The 18,826-nt window shown below is 34.7% G+C and overlaps 1 protein-coding gene across 1 annotated transcript; it reads right to left on the bottom strand.

Moving 5' to 3' along the window:
* Positions 1–2,867: 2,867 nt before the first annotated feature.
* On the bottom strand, positions 2,868–4,053 carry LOC143618214 (protein FAR-RED IMPAIRED RESPONSE 1-like). The gene is made up of 2 exons (XM_077090511.1): positions 3,594–4,053; positions 2,868–3,508 (listed from the first exon to the last, which is right to left on the bottom strand). Exons 1-2 carry the CDS (start codon positions 4,051–4,053, stop codon positions 2,868–2,870), a joined length of 1,101 nt encoding a protein of 366 aa, XP_076946626.1.
* Between the last annotated feature and the right edge of the window lie 14,773 nt (positions 4,054–18,826).

Below are 18,826 nucleotides of genomic sequence, written 5' to 3'. Positions count from 1 at the left end.
CCGAAGTTTAGTCGGTCATCAATCCAGCAGGACACGAACTTATCTTTGTATGGATCCAACCAGTTGTCGCAAATATAATACCAAGTCTCTACAAACAAATAAAAAAAGAACAATTTAGGCAATGTACAACTAGAATCTAAAATCATGTGTATATACGGGACAAATACTTACCACGTCTGCCGTGCCCAGCTAACGTTGCTTCCATTTGACCGCAGTTGTAGTCGTACATAGATTTTGTTGGCGACTCGTACAGTACTTTCCACCAATTAGAGAAGGATTCAAAGATATATGTTTGAAAAAGACTTTTATGTTTTTTCTTTATGTTCTGTATGATGTGCCACCTACAAGGTTTTTGGTAGCTTCGGGAAAGACTGTTTCACAGGATTTCATCAAGGCTTGGTCCATGTTAGTCAGGATCACACGCAGCTCCCTACAATCGCTGAGCATATCTTTAAGTCGTTCCAGGGCCCATGTGAAGTTACACTCTTGTTCCCTAAAGATAAATGCGTGCGCAATACAGAAAGACTTTGATGTCGTTGTTCGTCGTGTCAAACAACAACAAATCTGGGAACGCACGCCACATGGTATGCAACTTCTCATGACAGAAGAAAACATTCTTCGTCCTGTTGGTGGAAGGATTCTCACATGTGTAAAAGGTAAACCCATGGGTTTGAAGAAAGTTTTCAAGTACCAATGTTGGGTTTAACAAAAAATTACTAAATATTACAAATATACTTATTAAATATCAATATTATAATAAAAATAATATAATAAGATAATATTATAAATAATATTCTTATTAAATCTTACAATATATATATATATATATATATATATTTTATATATGACAAAACCAGATAATATATATTCAAAATAATATATATTAAAAAGAGTTTTACAAAATAATAATATTCTTACAAAAGGTACCTGCATGGGGGTGTCACCAATTTTATCTTGGTCATCAACGAGCTTCACGACATTGTATATGTCACTAGTAATACATTTGTTACTGGGAAAGCGTTCCTTTATGGCTGCCTTAATTTTAGTTGGCCTTAGACCATGCCTATGTAACGTCGCAACCATATAAATTTCCTCGTCGGTCAGTTTCCTTACAGCCGGGCGCCCCTCCTCAAACAGAACGGGATCGTGGTTGTGCGTCTCGTTGACAACCTCTAGCTTCCAAGAATCACCTGCCGCGTTGTACCTCCCGACATTTTAAATGGACAACCCCTTTTAATACTCCCGGTATGCCTCACCCTTGCCTTGAGTTTTGGTTCCCCACCTCGGTTGCATACAAGTTCTACACTTTTGTTTCTTGAACGTTGGACAGAGATCACACAACCATTCTCCCGTCTTGTCTTCTTAACCCAATCCTCCAACTCATCAAGAGAATTCAAATACTGATATCAAGCAATTTAAATAAAGTAATGTTTAGTAACGTGTTGAAAAGGAATAACAACAAGTTAAAAAGAAAACATAGGTCATCATTATCAGTTACATAGGAAAATGTCGTCTTCCGTATGTAACGATCACCATCATCATCATCATCATCATCTTCATCATCAACATCGTCATCGCCTCCTTCGCCGTGAGCCTCTTGAATGCCATCAACGACGTTGCTCGTGACTGGTCTTGACATGTATGGTTGCTCTCTTAAGGTAACTGGTACGAATTATGGGTTCCGTAATACAGATCGTCTACATGTAACAGCTACGAAGACAAACCATAAGGCTCCTCGAGTCTGGCATCATATGTATTCGGCGATGTCCTATTATCCTTATTCGTAGATACTCTTTTATACGATCTTCATACAAAGACTTCCATTCGTGTGCCGCCTCATTGACGTATCCTTCCCATTGACTTGCTGGTAGCGGCACGGGGAAATTCCCTTCTAATTGTATGTTGAGCCAATGATGATCTTTAACATTTAAGATAGCTATCACTGGAATCTGAGATAGTGGTTCCGGACTCATTCTCATAGGGAAGTAACTCTCACTGGAAGTCAGATGGAGATTGATTAAAACACACTCATACGTTTGAGTCACTATGTGTCCGTGCCCAGGTACCGTAAACCAGCTGCTCTTTTGCTGGAATAAAGCAGACGTCGAGTAGTCTAGCGAATCACGAACCGTATCATAATTACCGGTTGTCTCGTAGTTCAACCTGTGCCTCCACCATGATTGGTTAGTGTCCATCTCATTCCTCATGCGTGCTCTAACGTCCTTCCAGTCTATTTGACGCATGCCTAAACCGAGAGCGATTGCTCGGAAATCGCAATTACCATCTTGCTTTACATCACTTATTCCGGAGATGAACGGTAATGCTCAGGTGGGAATGAGGTGCGTATACTTTTCTATGACTGGGACGTGCTTTGGGTTACGTAGTAATGGGAAAACAAGGTCGGTTGCGGTCTGTTGCTTTTTAGATGAGATTTTCAGTGCTTTACCTATCTTAAACGGGGGCTGAGACTGAGACTGGGAACACGACAACAAATCGGTGGGGTTTCGGGTGTTGGTTCCCGTGACAGGGAGGGGGTGTACGAGTTGTGTCTGTGGGGATCAAATGACGGGGACGGGGCGTACGAGCTGTGTCTGTGGGGATCAAATGACGGGGACGGGGCGTACGAGCTCTATATGTGGGGATCAAATAACGGGGACGGAGCGTACGATGTGTGTATGTAAGGATCAGTTGACGGGGAAGGGGAGTACGAGTTGTGTCTGTAAGGATCGGTTGACGGGGACGGGGAGTACGAGCTGTGTCTGTGGGGATCAAATCACGGGGACGGGGAGTACGAGCTCTGTCTAGGGGTTTCTTTTTTTTTGGCTGGTTAGTTTAGATTTGGACGCCCCCGAGGGTCCTCTCGTTTTTCAGGCTCCTCCTCGTTGAAGAACAAACATTATCTTTGAGAATAGGCTTTTTTTTTGCATTCGGTTGTTTAGTCCAAGAACTTGTTTTTTCACATCTTCCAGTTCCGCTTTATAGTCTGGTTCTTCGTATCGAACAAACTCCGGACTGAAATCGAGCTTCCTCCAAAAGGGGTCTATGTCTTTTAATGGAATACGTATATTGTTAATAGTGTACCAGTTAAGCTTACAAGAACACGGCAAGCGCCATGATGTTTTTAACCGGTGGTCGCACGAACCCCCTGTATCTTGCAATGTGTCAAGAAAAGTCAGCTCTTTGTCAAGTTTAGCGAGAGCAAAAATTGACACCCTATTATGTAGCTTATTAAACAAAGTCAACTTATGGTACTTCTTGATCCTAACACGGGAGTCTTCAAGGGTCGCACCGATTTCTTCCATTTGGGAATTCACCATTTCAAGGGCAAACGCCGCAATAGAGTCTAGCGAATTGTTCGGCCCCGGAAGGTATCTCTTCAAGTTCGCGTGCTGGCCCTCTACTCTGTTTGTTGTATGCTCGCCGAAGTTTAGTCGGTCATCAATCCAGCAGGACACGAACTTATCTTTGTATGGATCCAACCAGTTGCCGCGAATATAATACCAAGTCTCTACAAACAAATAGAAAAAGAACAATTTAGGCAATGTACAACTAGAATCTAAAATCATGTGTATATATACGGGACAAATACTTACCACGTCTACCGTGCCCAACTAACGTTGCTTCCATTTGACCGCAGTTGTAGTCGTACATAGATTTTGTTGGCGACTCGTACAGTACTTTCCACCAGTAAGAGAAGGATTCAAAGATATATGTTTGAAAAAGACTTTTATGTTTTTTCTTTAAGTTCTGTGTGATGTGCCACCTACAAAGGTTTTTGGTAGCTTCGGGAAAGACTGTTTCACCGGATTTCATCAAGGCTTGGTCCATGTTAGTCAGGATCACACGCAGCTCCCTACAATTGTTGAGCATATCTTTAAGTCGTTCCAGGGCCCATGTGAAGTTACACTCTTGTTGCCTAAAGCTAACCGCGTGCGCAATACAGAAAGACTTTGATGTCGACGTCACACCAACAAACTGAACAAACAGCCACTTATACATGTTGGTGTTGTACGTCGTGTCAAACAACAACAAATCTGGGAACGCACGCCACATGGTATGCGACTTCTCATGACAGAAGAAAACATTCTCCGTCCTGTTGGTGGAAGGATTCTCCCATGTTTAAAAGGTAAACCCATGGGTTTGAAGAAAGTTTTCAAGTACCTATGTTAGGTTTAACAAAAAATTACCAAATATTACAAATATACTTATTAAATATCAGTATTATAATAAAAATAATTTAATAAGATAATATTATAAATAATATTCTTATTAAATCTTACAGAATATATATATATATTATATGACAAAACCAGATAATATATATTCAAATTAATATATATTAAAATGAGTTTTACAAAATAATAATATTCTTATAAAAAGTACATGCATGGGGGTGTCACCAATTTATCATGGTCATCAACGAGCTTCACGACGTTGTATATGTCACTAGTAATACATTTGTTACCGGGAAAGCGTTCCTTTATGGCTGCCTTAATTTAGTAGGTCTCAGACCCTGCCTGTGTAACGTCACAACCATATCAATTTCCTCGTCGGTCAGTTTCCTTAGAGCTAGGCGCCCATCCTCAAATAGAACGGGATCGTGGTTGTGCGTCTCGTTGACAACCTCTAGCTTCCAACAATCACCTGCTGCGTTGTACCTCCCGAAAATTTTAAATGGATAACCCCTTTAAATACTCCCGGTATGCCTCTCCCTTGCCTTGAGTTTTGGTTCCCCACCTCGGTTGCATACAAGTTCAACACTTTTGTTCCTTGAACGTTGGACAGAGATCACACAACCATGCTCCCGTCCTGTCTTCTTAACCAAATCCACCAACTCATCAAGAGAATACAAATACTGATATCAAGCAATTTAAATAAAGTAATATTTAGTAACGTGTTGAAAAGGAATAACAATAAGTTAAAAAAAACATAGGTCATACATTATCAGTTACATAGGAAAATTTCGTCTTCTTTATGTAACGATCACCATCACCATCATCATCATCATCATCATCATATTCATCATCAACATCGTCATCTCCTCCTTCGCCGTGAGCCTCTTGAATGCCATCAACGACGTTGCTCGTAACTGGTCTTGACATGTATGGTTGCTCCCCTAAAGGTAACTGGTATGAATTATGGGTTCCGTAATACGGATCGTCTACATGTAATAGCAGTGAAGACTAACCATAAGGCTCCTCGAGTCTGGCATCATATGTATTCGGCGATGTCCTATTATCCTTCGGCCAGGAAGGGTGACTACCGCCGTATATGATATACCCCTGATAAAATATAATGGCAACGTATAATATTTAAAAAATAACTAACGCGCTATTGTACTATATAAATACACTAAATAACCTGTTCAGGATTTGGTAAGTCATATTGCTCTATATTTTCATAGCCCCGCTCATGGTTCGAGTCTGGAAGTTCATTCAAATATGGCAAGCCCGACTGCTCCGGCTGATCGTTATATGCATAGCCCGACTGCTCGTCGTTCCCGTCACCAAACAAAATATCATACAACGACATTATCTTTATATATTTTAACAAATATTAGGTTAGATACTTGTTTTTATATTTTCACAAATTGAGGAATCCTTCAAATATATAGAGAAAGGGAGACGGAAACCTTCAAATTCAGTTATTGACTTAATGTGTGGCATATCGCCCGATCTGTGGCATATCATGTACGAGGTTTGACTGATTTGATAGTCCGAGGTTGACGTGTATGAGGTCTGTGGCGGATCACTCAATATGTGGCGGATCGGGTACAGACATAATAAGACAAATCACTTTGACATAATAAGAAAAAAACCTGTGATGTGTGGCGGATCGCCTGATGGGTGGCGGATTGGGTGGGTGTTTTTGATTTTGGGTGGTGTCTCTAGTAGGACCCTTTCTTTTTCTTCAAACCCTAAAAACACCTACAAAATCTCCTAGAGATTTAGTAGAAGTCAACTATTGTGCAAATCTTTCCAATATCTCTTAGAATCTTGATTTCAGAGATCTTCAAACCATTCATTTAGTGACTTTAAAATCTCTATAAAACCCTCCAATCCTTGCTCCATATTTCATACTCTCAAAAGAAAAGTTTTCCATAGCTTTCAATATTGTTTTATGATTCCAACCTTTTGATGACCTGATCATGTCTCTTTAAAGCCCCAAACATTCCCTAGAATGTCCTTCAAACATTCATCAAAAGTTCTTCAAGGTAAAACCATAAAATCAAATGTCAGTCCTTGTTAATCCTTTCTCTACTTCTTTGATTCTATGTTCTTATGCAAACACTATAATGTTCCAGCACTAAACCATGATGCGAGACACCCAAATCTGCTGCTTTGTTTCAGGCTTGAACAAACCCAAATGGTTCAAAATTTCACAGCCCAAGGACCCTCCATATTTAACCCTCAATAGCGTTAAGCGATTCCTGAAAGTCCCTATAGCAGCCCCTGGATCATTCTTAATAGAGTAACTTAGAAGCCCAACTTCAATCCTCCAAATTCACATGCTAATTTTATATTTTCATCAAGCTATCTTTCTAAATTCATTGTGTTATCATGCCTCATTTTCCACAGCTCTCTAGACATTTTTGAAGCCATAAAATCATGCCAGTTATCAGCCTCTTTGGGCTCTCATTCCCGATCAAATCAGCCCCAAACTGGATATACCATGCCTGGTTCTCAATACACAAGATAGGTAATCAAATCCTTACTTATGTCATGCGAATCTTCATGCATGTTTGTTTCTTTGATATAACTTATAATCATCCTCAAACTCGTTTTCACGGAGAATACCCAGCCCTAGGAGACCTTAATCTGATCATATCTCAGCCCCTCATCAAGATCCTGGAATTAATAACCCGAAAACCTTTGTTAAAATCTTCATATTCTCACTTTAATCAGGCGACTTTCATAGAGTTTTCGTTCTAAACTTGTTGCCCTTCCATTCTTTCAATTTCACATAACGTTGACCTACTTGAAGCTCTTAAGAGCCGTGTGTCCAAGCCCTACCAAAAGGTCTACAAACTCTAACATGAAAACATTCTTTAAATTTGTTTATTTTGAATCTTATGCATCACATAGGCACTAACGATATTCATAGAAACCAAAACATTATAATATACACTAAAGTTCCATAAAGCATAACCATACTAATATATTCATAACGGTTCTTTGTTTAAGAACCCTTTTTATACAATTATTAAAACCGTAAAACCGTCACTATGCACGTAAATAAAGCAATAAAGGTGAAAATAAAACAATAAAGGTGAAATCGTACAATTTTTACTGAAGATACTAAAACTAATTTTGTTACGGTAAGCTCAAAGTATTTTATGGGCTTTTAGCAAAAATAGTCACATTTATTTGATTTATGAGTCAACGACACGGTAAAAACCGATTTAAGCGAGTTAAGAACCCGAAACCATAGAAGGTTAATATTTTCTAGTACTTTTTACACAAACATGGTATTTCAAGTAAATTACACTTAAAAGTATTATGAAATGTTTTCTTAAGTTTTTAAGATGATAAACTATATCATACTTACACAATTACGCTTTAACCACGCGATTTCTACCTAAACCGACCATGGGAAATTTATATTATCAAACCATATATTTTCTATAAAATACATAAATAAAAAATATGTATTTTTATATTTGTATAACCTGAGTTAGTTTATAATTATTATTACTAGTTATTTTTTTCACATATACACTTGTTTTCGAACTTTGAACCTAACCGCATACGTTAAGGAGCTAGTAAAACTAACAATACAAAGTGCCCCGTTATTTGGACCTAAACTAACTAACTAATATAAGTATTATACCTATTATTGGTATAACAAAACCTTAAATAATATTTGCAATTATTAGTCTAACTCTACTAAGTTGAAAACCCGAACCTCCAGCTAACTTTAGAAACTTCAACTTGGTACGATATTATTTATCCTGTCACATGACTAATAATACTGTATAATAACATAGCTTAAGTCTAAAACATATAATATTACAACTTTATAAATAAGGAAACTTTGTCACAACTCTTGACACAATAAAGCAACACAATCTCAAACAACCTTAGTTAAGGTATTAATATATGCAACTTAGGTCACGGGCACATATAATATGATGCATATCATGTTTAATGACATGTTATATGCATTTAGGGATGTCTATAAATTGGAGATGTTTATGGCGTAGCATACAAGATTCTTTAGGGTTTTTATCTTCACGCATACGCACAAACAAAGGTAAGTTCATGCACTACCCTTTTTCTTAATTTTTTTGGTGGATACATGCTTCTATATGTTTTTAAAATTATTGGTGTATTATTAATCAAGACCAATTTAGCAGCCAAAAACAATCCCCGACTTTGTAGCACAATCATTTACTCCATTAGGAGCCACGAGATATATGGGTAGTATCTGGAGAAGACCCCTGCACACATTGGGCCTATATCATGGACGACCTCCAACTGAATGATATAATGGTTATCTTGTGACATATATCGGCGCAGTTTGGTATCTTATGTTGGTAGACATAAGTAAATTTGACCCATAACAATAAGGGGTATGGGTAAGGGGTTTATAGATTTTAGATGTTCATAGGTCATGGACACATGTTTGATTGTGAACTTGCTTAATGTGCACCATACCATTTAGATTCTTTTTATATATATGTTTTTACAAATTAAACTCATGAACTCACCAACTTTTTAGTTGACCAAATTATTTTAGCATGTGTTCAGGTACCCTTTCTCAAGATATGGAAGTTTAGATTCTTAGACAAGAGCTAACTTTGGAGATAGAAGATCCTGTTTGAAAACTTATCTTGAACCGTAGATCTTAACCCGAAGAATCCATGATCGATAGTAGAGTCTTTTCACCTAATTAGATAGTAGTTGGAATTCTAGCTTTGAATTTGTATTTGACGGTTTATTGTAACCTTGACATAGTGTCTTAATATACATTTTCTACCTTATTTCCGTTGTGTTTTGGTTGGTATTCAATCGTCACATCTAGACCCCTAGTTGGGGTGTGACAGATTGGTATTGTAAGGCCCCGCTACCGGTGCCCTACTTTGGACGTTGGATTTACTCATAAACACAGTTCATAATATCAGAGTTAACAAAAACATTCACGGAATATTAAAACATTCAAACTATTGTGTTACATAACCATCCTTTCTTGTCTTAACAAGCATTCAAATTATTTAAACATAAAACATTTTCTTTAAAAATAACATAACATTTCATTAGATGCCAGCTTCTTCGAGTTCATGCCATGTGCTTCCTCTTTGCAAGCTGCCTCAATCTACTCACCTGCGTGCATACTAAAAGTCAGCTACGCTGAGTGAGTTCTAGTTAATCATACAACATACAATCTGTTCTCATACTTGCACACGTGCCCGAAGGGGTGTACATTTATCATACCTACTCTTCACATATAACCATCCACCCTATTTAGAGAGCCTTCCGCCCTATAACCTCACAGATATTGTAAGGGTCTGGTCCCTAACATCACAGATATTATAAAGGGTCTGGTCCCCAACATCACAAATATTATTAGGGTCTGGTCCCTACCATCACAGATATTATTAGGGTCTGGTCCCTACCATCACATATATTATTAGGGTCTGGTCCCTTTGATTCATGCAACTGTGCCATACCTGTTCTTTCATACTTTCCTTGACAATACGTGCAATCTCCGAAGAGCGTTCATGTACTATCAACATATCATGCATACATTATGCATACATCATATATATTCTTACATACATCATATCTTACATCATACATGTCAATCATATCTTTAACTACCACCTGACGGTACATGCAATATCCGAAGATCGTTCACACACCGTCAGGCAATCATCATACATAAATCATACAAGGCATACACTTACCATGTAAGGTATGTGTATTAACTATCACATCAAGTATGCACACAGTCCCGAAAACACAACAAGGAAGTGGGGCTAGAAACTAACCTCAATGCGGTTGCATTCACCGTTTACGGTTATTCCCTTCTTGAGCTGTGCACGACTAACTGTATAATAATTATACATATCAATAAACTATCACTACACATATCGTCTTTCTACTTTAATTATTACCCTCAACGAACGAGGGTCCGGGGGCAGCACCCCTGGCAGCGGGGTCTAGGGGCGGCAGCCCCTAGCAGGGTCCAAGTGGCAGAGCCCCTGGCTGGGGTCGAGCTGCCAGGTCAGCTTGGAAAAATTTTATTTTCATTAACTGTCTTAACACATTTCCCATTAGCATTTTAAATCATTGAATAGTTTGCTACTTAAAAGTTCAAGGGCGTATTTGTAATTAAATCATTCTTTTCTAAGTCCAGGGACCATTCTGTCATTCTGTTAAACTTCTAATTCGTTATTGGTTCATAGCGAATTGGATTATCCTAGCGAACTGGTTCCTATAACGAATTGAACCCTTAACGAACTGGACTCCTTAACGAATCAGTCCATATAGCCAACCAGTCCAAGTAGCGAATTGGACCTTCTAATTCGTTATTTCTTTTAACGAACTAATCATAACGAATCAAGGGTAATTCGTTACCCTTTTCCCTTAACGAATCATAGGCGAACTAGAGCTAGTTCGCTGTGCTCCCTTATGCGAATCAACTAACGAATCACCTTCAATTCGTTAAGTCCTCATAGCGAACTAGGGTTAGGTCAGGGAATGTCAGAACATTCCCTGACATTCCTTATCCTCGTACTACTATTCCGGCGCCGCCTTTGCCGGAAAGCCACCGGAAAAACGCGAACACGTCGGAAAAACGAGTTTTAACACGTTTTTCACCGTTTTACGTCCCGTTCGATCCAGATCTGAGCTAGGGTGACCCCTAAGCTCATCACAGGTTCGGTTTATACCCGATTCCACCCGGATCTCGTGACTTAAACGGTTTAACGGTGTCAGCTCGTCGTTTCGTGACCATAACTAACGGATTTAAGCTCATACAACAAAATACTATCATACCTTGGGTCAGGATCGTTTCCTCCTTGATGATTTCTGCTAGAATGAGAGAGAAACTAGAGAGAGAGAGAGCTTAAGTGTGTGTTTTGGGAGGTGTATGGAGTGTGTGAAAATGAATGATTAATGGGCATTTATGACTTATATAATTATGGATCACGGGCTTAAGCCCATGGTCCTTTCCTCTTTCTTTCATAGCCCAAGTCCATAACCTATATCCATTTAACCCAACACTAGCCCGATTCATAATAACTTGTATTTTCATTTATTAACCGAAACTAGAAAACGGGATGTTACAGGTATCAGACAAGGGGTTTTAGCGAATTAGGTTTTTTTAGCGATTCCTAGGCTTCAACCGACGAAACCTTAGGGACCTAGACTATTAAGACATTGACAATGCTTAGGCTTTAACTTATTTTCAGTACTTCAGGAGCACCTAAGAATTATAAGCCTTGCTTTCTAAGATTTAAACTATTAATAGATAATATATGTTGCTAAGAGTTTATGTATATGTTGAGATAGTCACTTCTACACCAACACATGTAATTAGTTGTTTCACACACAACTAGAGTCATTCCCTGAAATGTATCTTTCAAGCAAAAATTATAAACATGAAGAACACATACATAATATGACTACAACTGGAGAATACTTGGATGCTTTGTAAGGTGAACTAGCAATTATGGCCGTGAACATAATTGTGACTATACATGCACATGAGCATTCTTGGAAATCCTATTGGGTCGCCATATATTTGAATCATAACAACAATCATCTAAACAACAACCACAAAAAAGGCGGAAAAGAAAATTCCTATAACTAACCACCACCCTTCACAAAATATACGTTTCCACACGTTATTGATTTATTGTTATATCCTCTTTGATTTAATTCCCTCATTATTTCAACGAAACAATAATCTTGATTAAAAATGAAAATAAAATTTATTTTCAACCTCTTCAAAATTCTTAATCAAAAATTTTTAGGACCTTCGCTCGTAGCTTGGTTTCAATCATAGCAATTCTACTCTAAATTCTTATATCTTTAATACACATGTTATGACCCACTATCAAGAACCAGTCATGTTCCAACTTACCTTAGTAATAAAACTCCTTGTTTAAGCTCCTATCGACACGGAAAAGAAGAAGAAATTTAGATTAGGCCTTGCAAAGAGCACTAGTCAACCTCACCCTAGAACATCAAAGACTCATATCGTTCTCATGTCTATAAGACCACATCTCATGAAGTTGACCCCTCATTTTTACCTTTCCGTTAACTCCATATAACAATGGTCTTTTCTTTCCTTATTCTCTAATATCAAATATTTTGAGAAAACCTCCTACCAAATTGAAGAAACTGAGAAGATTTAGATTATGCCTGGTAGAAGCATGAGTTAACTAGAAGCATAGAGAACTTATCACGCCTATCATGTATCATGTCTATTAGTCTGCCTTTCTTGGAGTTCAACCCTAGCGCGCTACATTTATGTTAATTTTCTACTACAATTAACAATCCCTTATTTTTAATTCACATCAAAGATTTTGACACAACCTTGTAACTTGATGGCTTAAACCAACTCAAAATTCACTTACGTTTGTCCTACATTTCTCTCGTAAAGTTTCCCAAATTTATCGATGTCTTCCTCACGAGTTCCCAATACGCTACTAAAGACACTTAGATAATTAGCGTGCCTTACACATGATTATGCAAATAAATTAATTAATTAATTAATTAAAAAATAAATAAAAAAAATTATATATATATATATATATATGGAAAGGATCAAGAGAGAACTCCTCCTTAGATAGAGAACTAGAGGACTAATAATAAAATATTTTTAATTTAATTAAAAAAAATAATTTTAATTTTTTTTTCTTTCATCCTTCTTGTATATCGTTTCACCACAAAAAAATATAAAAAACAAAAAAAAACTCGTTGTAATGCATATATGCAATACTTCAACTTTTTCTTAATGCATATGTGCACTAGTGTGTATTTTTATATGTGCATTAGTGTTGATTAGCGTATATGCAATTGTTTGTACTGTATATTTGCAATAGTGTTATATTATATACAAAAAATAATAAAAATTGATATAGTGAATATGTGCATTAGTGTTGTATTACATATATGCGATAGTGTGTATTAAATACAATTATTAGTATTATATTTGCATATATTCAATAGTGTGTATTGTATAATGCAATTGTGTTGTATTATATGCAATAAAACACTATTGTATATATGCAATAGACATTAGTGCACATATGCACTACACCGACAAGTGTTTTTGTTTTTTCAGTATCAATATCATCTTATTAGAATGAGGAAAGAAAAAACATCACAAAATATTTTTTTTTTAAATAGTTAAACATAATCTTTAATAGTTCTCTAGTTCTCTCTAGATCTCACCCCTATATATATATATATATGATCATAGTTAGTTTACGTGTTCACATACAACGACACAATATTTTCTATTGCAAACAAGCCATAACGCTATCAAATCACAATGAACGTTCAGCAATATATGATATCGGTCAAGAATGGTCGCATCTAAGTTCAAATATCCAACAAATACAAGAATCATGCGCCTCACAAATGTTGAAGAATGAATGGACAACTCCATGAAGACAATGCAACATACATAGTTTGAATATGAGAACACCACATCAAAGATCAGGTCAAGCACTCATAATAGAATATCAAGATGTACATACTGAAAGACGTTTATTGGTTTGAAGGGGAGCAATATACACACTGCACTCTTTTTCCCTTGGCTAAGTTTTTTTCCCACTAGGTTTTTCTTAGCAAGGCTTTTAATGAGGTAGCAAAAATTGATCCTGAAGCATCTGTTTATTTTGTAGGTTCTAAAGTACCAATTAACATCATCCCGAAGTATATTGTTACAGTGCATGATGAGTGGTAATACGAGTGAGGGGGAGTGTTATGAAATAGCCCATTATTACCTCATCAAACCCTTAATCAATTACTTTGACTAGGTGTTAACTGCCATTGATGGTATGATTTGGAGTTTCATAATCTTGTAACTATATAATGTAAACAATCTTATGATCAAAGTACACCTTACTTTTCTTTAGAAACTTTTCTTTCTAACAGTTTCGAATTAGCTTTTTTTTTATCAGCATCTAATTGAAGTCAATATATCTAAAAAATAGTTATTACTTCGAAGCAAAAGGAAAATGGGAAACAAGTTGCGTCATTAACCCTTTTTTGAATTGCAAAACCAATAGATTGATTTTGTAGTCATAACGTTAGTATACATGACATATTGAACTCGGCTAAGTAACTTCACTCCTCATCTACCTATTCTAATAAAGTAAAAATTAATTGTCGAAACATGTCGCTTTATGGTTTATCCTCACAATTTTTTCTCTACAAAACTAATATATGTCATAGATAAATAATTATTTACTTTTCTTTTACAGCACATGTATATTATCTTTATAACATGATTAAATTATTCACTTTTATAAACTCTATTTATATTATATCTATACACTTTTATAAAAATAAATATTTACATATTATACTACTATACGTTGCTGAAATATATTTCACAACATACTTTGTGAAACCTAAAAATCAACAACAAAACATGTTTGTTAAAGATTGAAAAGAATATAATTTTAAATGCTATCATTAACATATTTTACTGTGTATATTGTTAAAGATTCTAAATAAAAAAACAAAAAAAAAAACTCTAATATGCTTTCATTTTACGAAGTAATTTTTTTAATCATTAAATTACAAATATATGCTTAAAAGTTGATCTATTTTTTAAAATTAAATCAATTTATCTATTGGTTTTTTTGTACATTGTCATATAATTTGTAAATTATAAATATATGATTTAAATCTATCTGTTTATTTTTGCAGTTAATTTAATAAACTATATATATATATGTGTGTGTGTGTGTGTTATATTGTAAGGATAGTATATACCAATCACTTTTAAATATAATAAAGTTTATCATATTTAGTTTCTTGGTTTATATCAAGGATTGTTTCGGGTTTTTTGTGGAACTTAAATTTGAATGTTACAGGTTAAAGTTGGTAAATAGATCATTTGGTACAAATCAACTACATTTAACTCAAATTTGTTATGGGTAAAAAGGGGTAATATTAATATTTGTAAAAATTTGAGAATACAAATAGATTTATCTTTAAACTTGTTACTGGTTCAAAGTTTTGACTTGAAAATGTAAAACAAATGAAAGTAAAAAGTTTAAATGTGATTCGGTTTCGAATTCATTTTTAATGACATTTTTGAAAATAGTCAAAAGATTCAAGATTTTGCACATTGATTATTTTTCCCATGATTATTAAAATTTAAGAAAAAATGACAAACACTTCCGACATGCCACCTCCAAGCCTATCAATGCTCTAACTTTTATCAAGTTTAAAATATTTTGTCAGTATTTACTTTTTTCCTTTAATAGTGATTAGAATGTTATATGTAAAGCATGTCATACAAAATTATGTTTGGGTAAAGCAAAACATTTACAAAATTGAATGGGTTAACATGTTATTTTTTTTGTTGTCATTATGGAAGGTCGAGAAGCCCCCTCATAGTTTTTAAATCTTTTTCATTTTGTAGCTCAACTATTATTATATGTTAAATATTCTCCGAAATTTGGTCATAATCAAATTCTTTCAATTATACATATATGACACGGAGAATGAAATTTACAATAGATGAAGTGTTCTTGGGTATGTTTTTGCACGTATATTATTTTTTTTATTAAGTTCATTTAAAAAAATCATTTTGTGATATACATAAAATCAGTTTATAACATAGATGTAATATATGTGTTCATATACATTATGTATTAATTTATTTATAACTTTATTATTTGTATCATCTCATGTCTTACACGAGCTCTAAAGCTAGTTAAAAAATAAATTATAAAAACTTCAAAATCTTACCCCTCAAAAAAGCTTTCTTAAATAGAACTAATTAATTCATGCTTCATTGTTTTGTTCATTGTTTAAATGATTGCTGATTTGCTGCCAATGTAAGCTTTTACGTATGATATACTCATAGTATATTTAGCTCAATTTTTCCAAACGTAAACTATTAAAGTTTTTTATTATATACTAGTTTGAAACCCGTGTATTACACGAGTAATTAATGTAAATTTTAAAATTTAACCATTAAGTAAAATACAGTCAACAAATTGATCATATATGTTAATACAATTATAATTTACATTAAAATTACAAGTTAACCTGAAGAACTGCCCCGAAAAACCCGAAACCCGAAGAACACCCATAGTTGAAAGTATTGGATAAAGAATGTTTAAATTTTGAATACTAATCTCGTGTTATTAGTTAATATTACGAGAAGTTTTTGGGTTATTTAATTAATCGATATATATATATTAACAACTTATAGAAAAGAAAAAAAAGAAGCATAGAGTTCAGATTTTTATGGATGCATGGTAAATAATTTTAACCGGATTAACTATTTTTTTTAAGTTCATGCTTTGAAATTTCGAATTGAAATAAATAACTGAAAGAACTGAAACAAACTTTTTGGTTTAAAATTTTGAATGCTTTGAAATACATAATTTATCTTATAAGACATATCAAATTAAATATATTAAGTGTATAAAAAAGTAAAAATCAAGTAATAAAATATATCTTATAAAGCATTTTGGTCTAAGTTATGAAAGAAAATATTGAAAACTAAATATTGATCTTCTTATTGCTAAAACCCTTTACACCAAATGACATATGGTTCATCTCTAGTAAATCATTAGACATATGGACTATAATTATAACATTCAACTTCAATGATTTAATGCTAAACACCAAGATATATGTAATATGTATTCCCCATGTTTGCAATATTTATCCAAAATTGTAAGGCCCCGTTACCGGTGCCTCACTTTGGACGTTGAATTTACTCATAAACAAGGTTCTACAAATCAGAGTTAATTAAAACTTTGCGCGGAATATAAAATGTCAACCATAATATATTACATAACTTTCAAATCTTGGTTTTAACAAACATTCAAAGTCATTTAAAGATAAACTTAGTCTTTCAAAGCATCATAACATTTCCTTGAGATGCCAGTATCTTCAATTTTATGCCATGTGTCCCCCTCAAGCGAGCTGCCTCATCCTACTCACCTGCGTGCATACTAAAAGTCAGCTACGCTGAGTGAATTCTAGTTAATCATACATCATACAATATATACTCTTACCTTCATTTATACATCCGAAGATACACTTTATATAATTTACTTATTACTTTCATTTCATACATTCATACATATGTCCATACATTATTATTTCTATACTATATACTTATTATTTTTTCTATCTCAGATATTATTAGGGTCTGATCCCTTCCTTTCTATCTCAGATATTATTAGGGTCTGACCCCTCTCCTTTTTCTATCTCAGATATTATTAGGGACTGATCCCTTTCTTTTTTATCTCAGATATTATTAGGGTCTGATCCCTTTCTTCTCTATCTCAGATATTGTTAGGGTCTGGTCCCTTGCTTCTCTATCTTAGATATTATTAGGGTCTGATCCCTTGCTTCCTCTTTGTTCATACATACTTTCTTTACATACCCATAACATACATATACTTTCTTTAACATTCACACATACTCATTTATCATATTATATATATATATATCAATTTCATACACATACCTTCCTTATTAGTATGTGCAATAACCAAAGATCGTTCACATACCAACAAGCTTTCATTCACATACCTTAATTAACATATAAATCATACTTGACATACACTTACCATTTAAGGTAAGTGTATTAACTGTCACATCGGGTATACACACAACCCGAAAATATAACAAGGAAATGGGGCTAGAAACTCACATGGATCATGTTTCGTTCTCCGTTAATCGATAATCCTTTCCTTAACTGAGCTCGAATGACTGTACATTAATTAAACGTATCAATATATGTCCTATTCATTTTATTCATATTTCAGTCAAAATGGCTAAATCTGGTCTAATCCAATGATTTTGTTTTATATTACAATTTACTTAGATTATTTAATCTTTAACCCTCAATGCTAAGGCATTTGAATGGTATTAGAATACATTTGCTTAGATGCATTTGTATCCCAATGATCACATTGTAGATGAATCCATGAATGTAATCTAATTTATACATTGTATTCGATTGAGAGTATTGTATGCGAATGCACACAATGTAACCGAATACTCATTGTATTCGATTCTTCAAGTTGTAATCGAGTCTACAATGTTTTCGAGTTTACTATGTATTCGATTAGTCAGTTATACACAAGGGAATGTATTCAAGTGATCTATTGTAATCGAATGGCTTAAAGTATGTGAGTTATCCCTTTGTAATTGTAATCAGATTTAGGATTGTAATCGATTTTAACTTGTAAGCGAATATGTACAATGTAATCGATTGAGCACTTGTAATCGGTTGGTCCATGTAATCAAACATAGACTTGTAATCGATTATATGTTTGTAATCGATCATGAGCTTTGTAAGCGACCACCTCAGTGTATTCGGCCATAAAATTGTAAACGAGTCCTTTATGTATGCGAACATCCACAAAGTAATCGATTGTTCTCAATGTAATCGAATTATGGACATGTAATCGAATTAACTGTCATGTAATCGAGTTTCATATTGGTGATTGATTTGTCCTTTGTAAGCGAACTTAGACCACGTAAGCGATTATATAGTTGTAAGCGAACTTAGACCATGTAAGCGATTATATAGTTGTAAGCGAACTTAGACCATGTAAGCAATTATATATTTGTAAGCGAACTTGGACCATGTAAGCGAATGT

Source organism: Bidens hawaiensis, unplaced genomic scaffold, assembly GCF_021521415.1.
Source record: "Bidens hawaiensis isolate Kalapana, Puna unplaced genomic scaffold, B.hawaiensis_p1.1 tig00065383_1, whole genome shotgun sequence".
Taxonomy (NCBI): Eukaryota; Viridiplantae; Streptophyta; class Magnoliopsida; order Asterales; family Asteraceae; genus Bidens; species Bidens hawaiensis.
The sequence above is the reverse complement of the archived record's forward strand: the minus strand, read 5'-3'. Positions and strand labels throughout refer to the sequence as shown.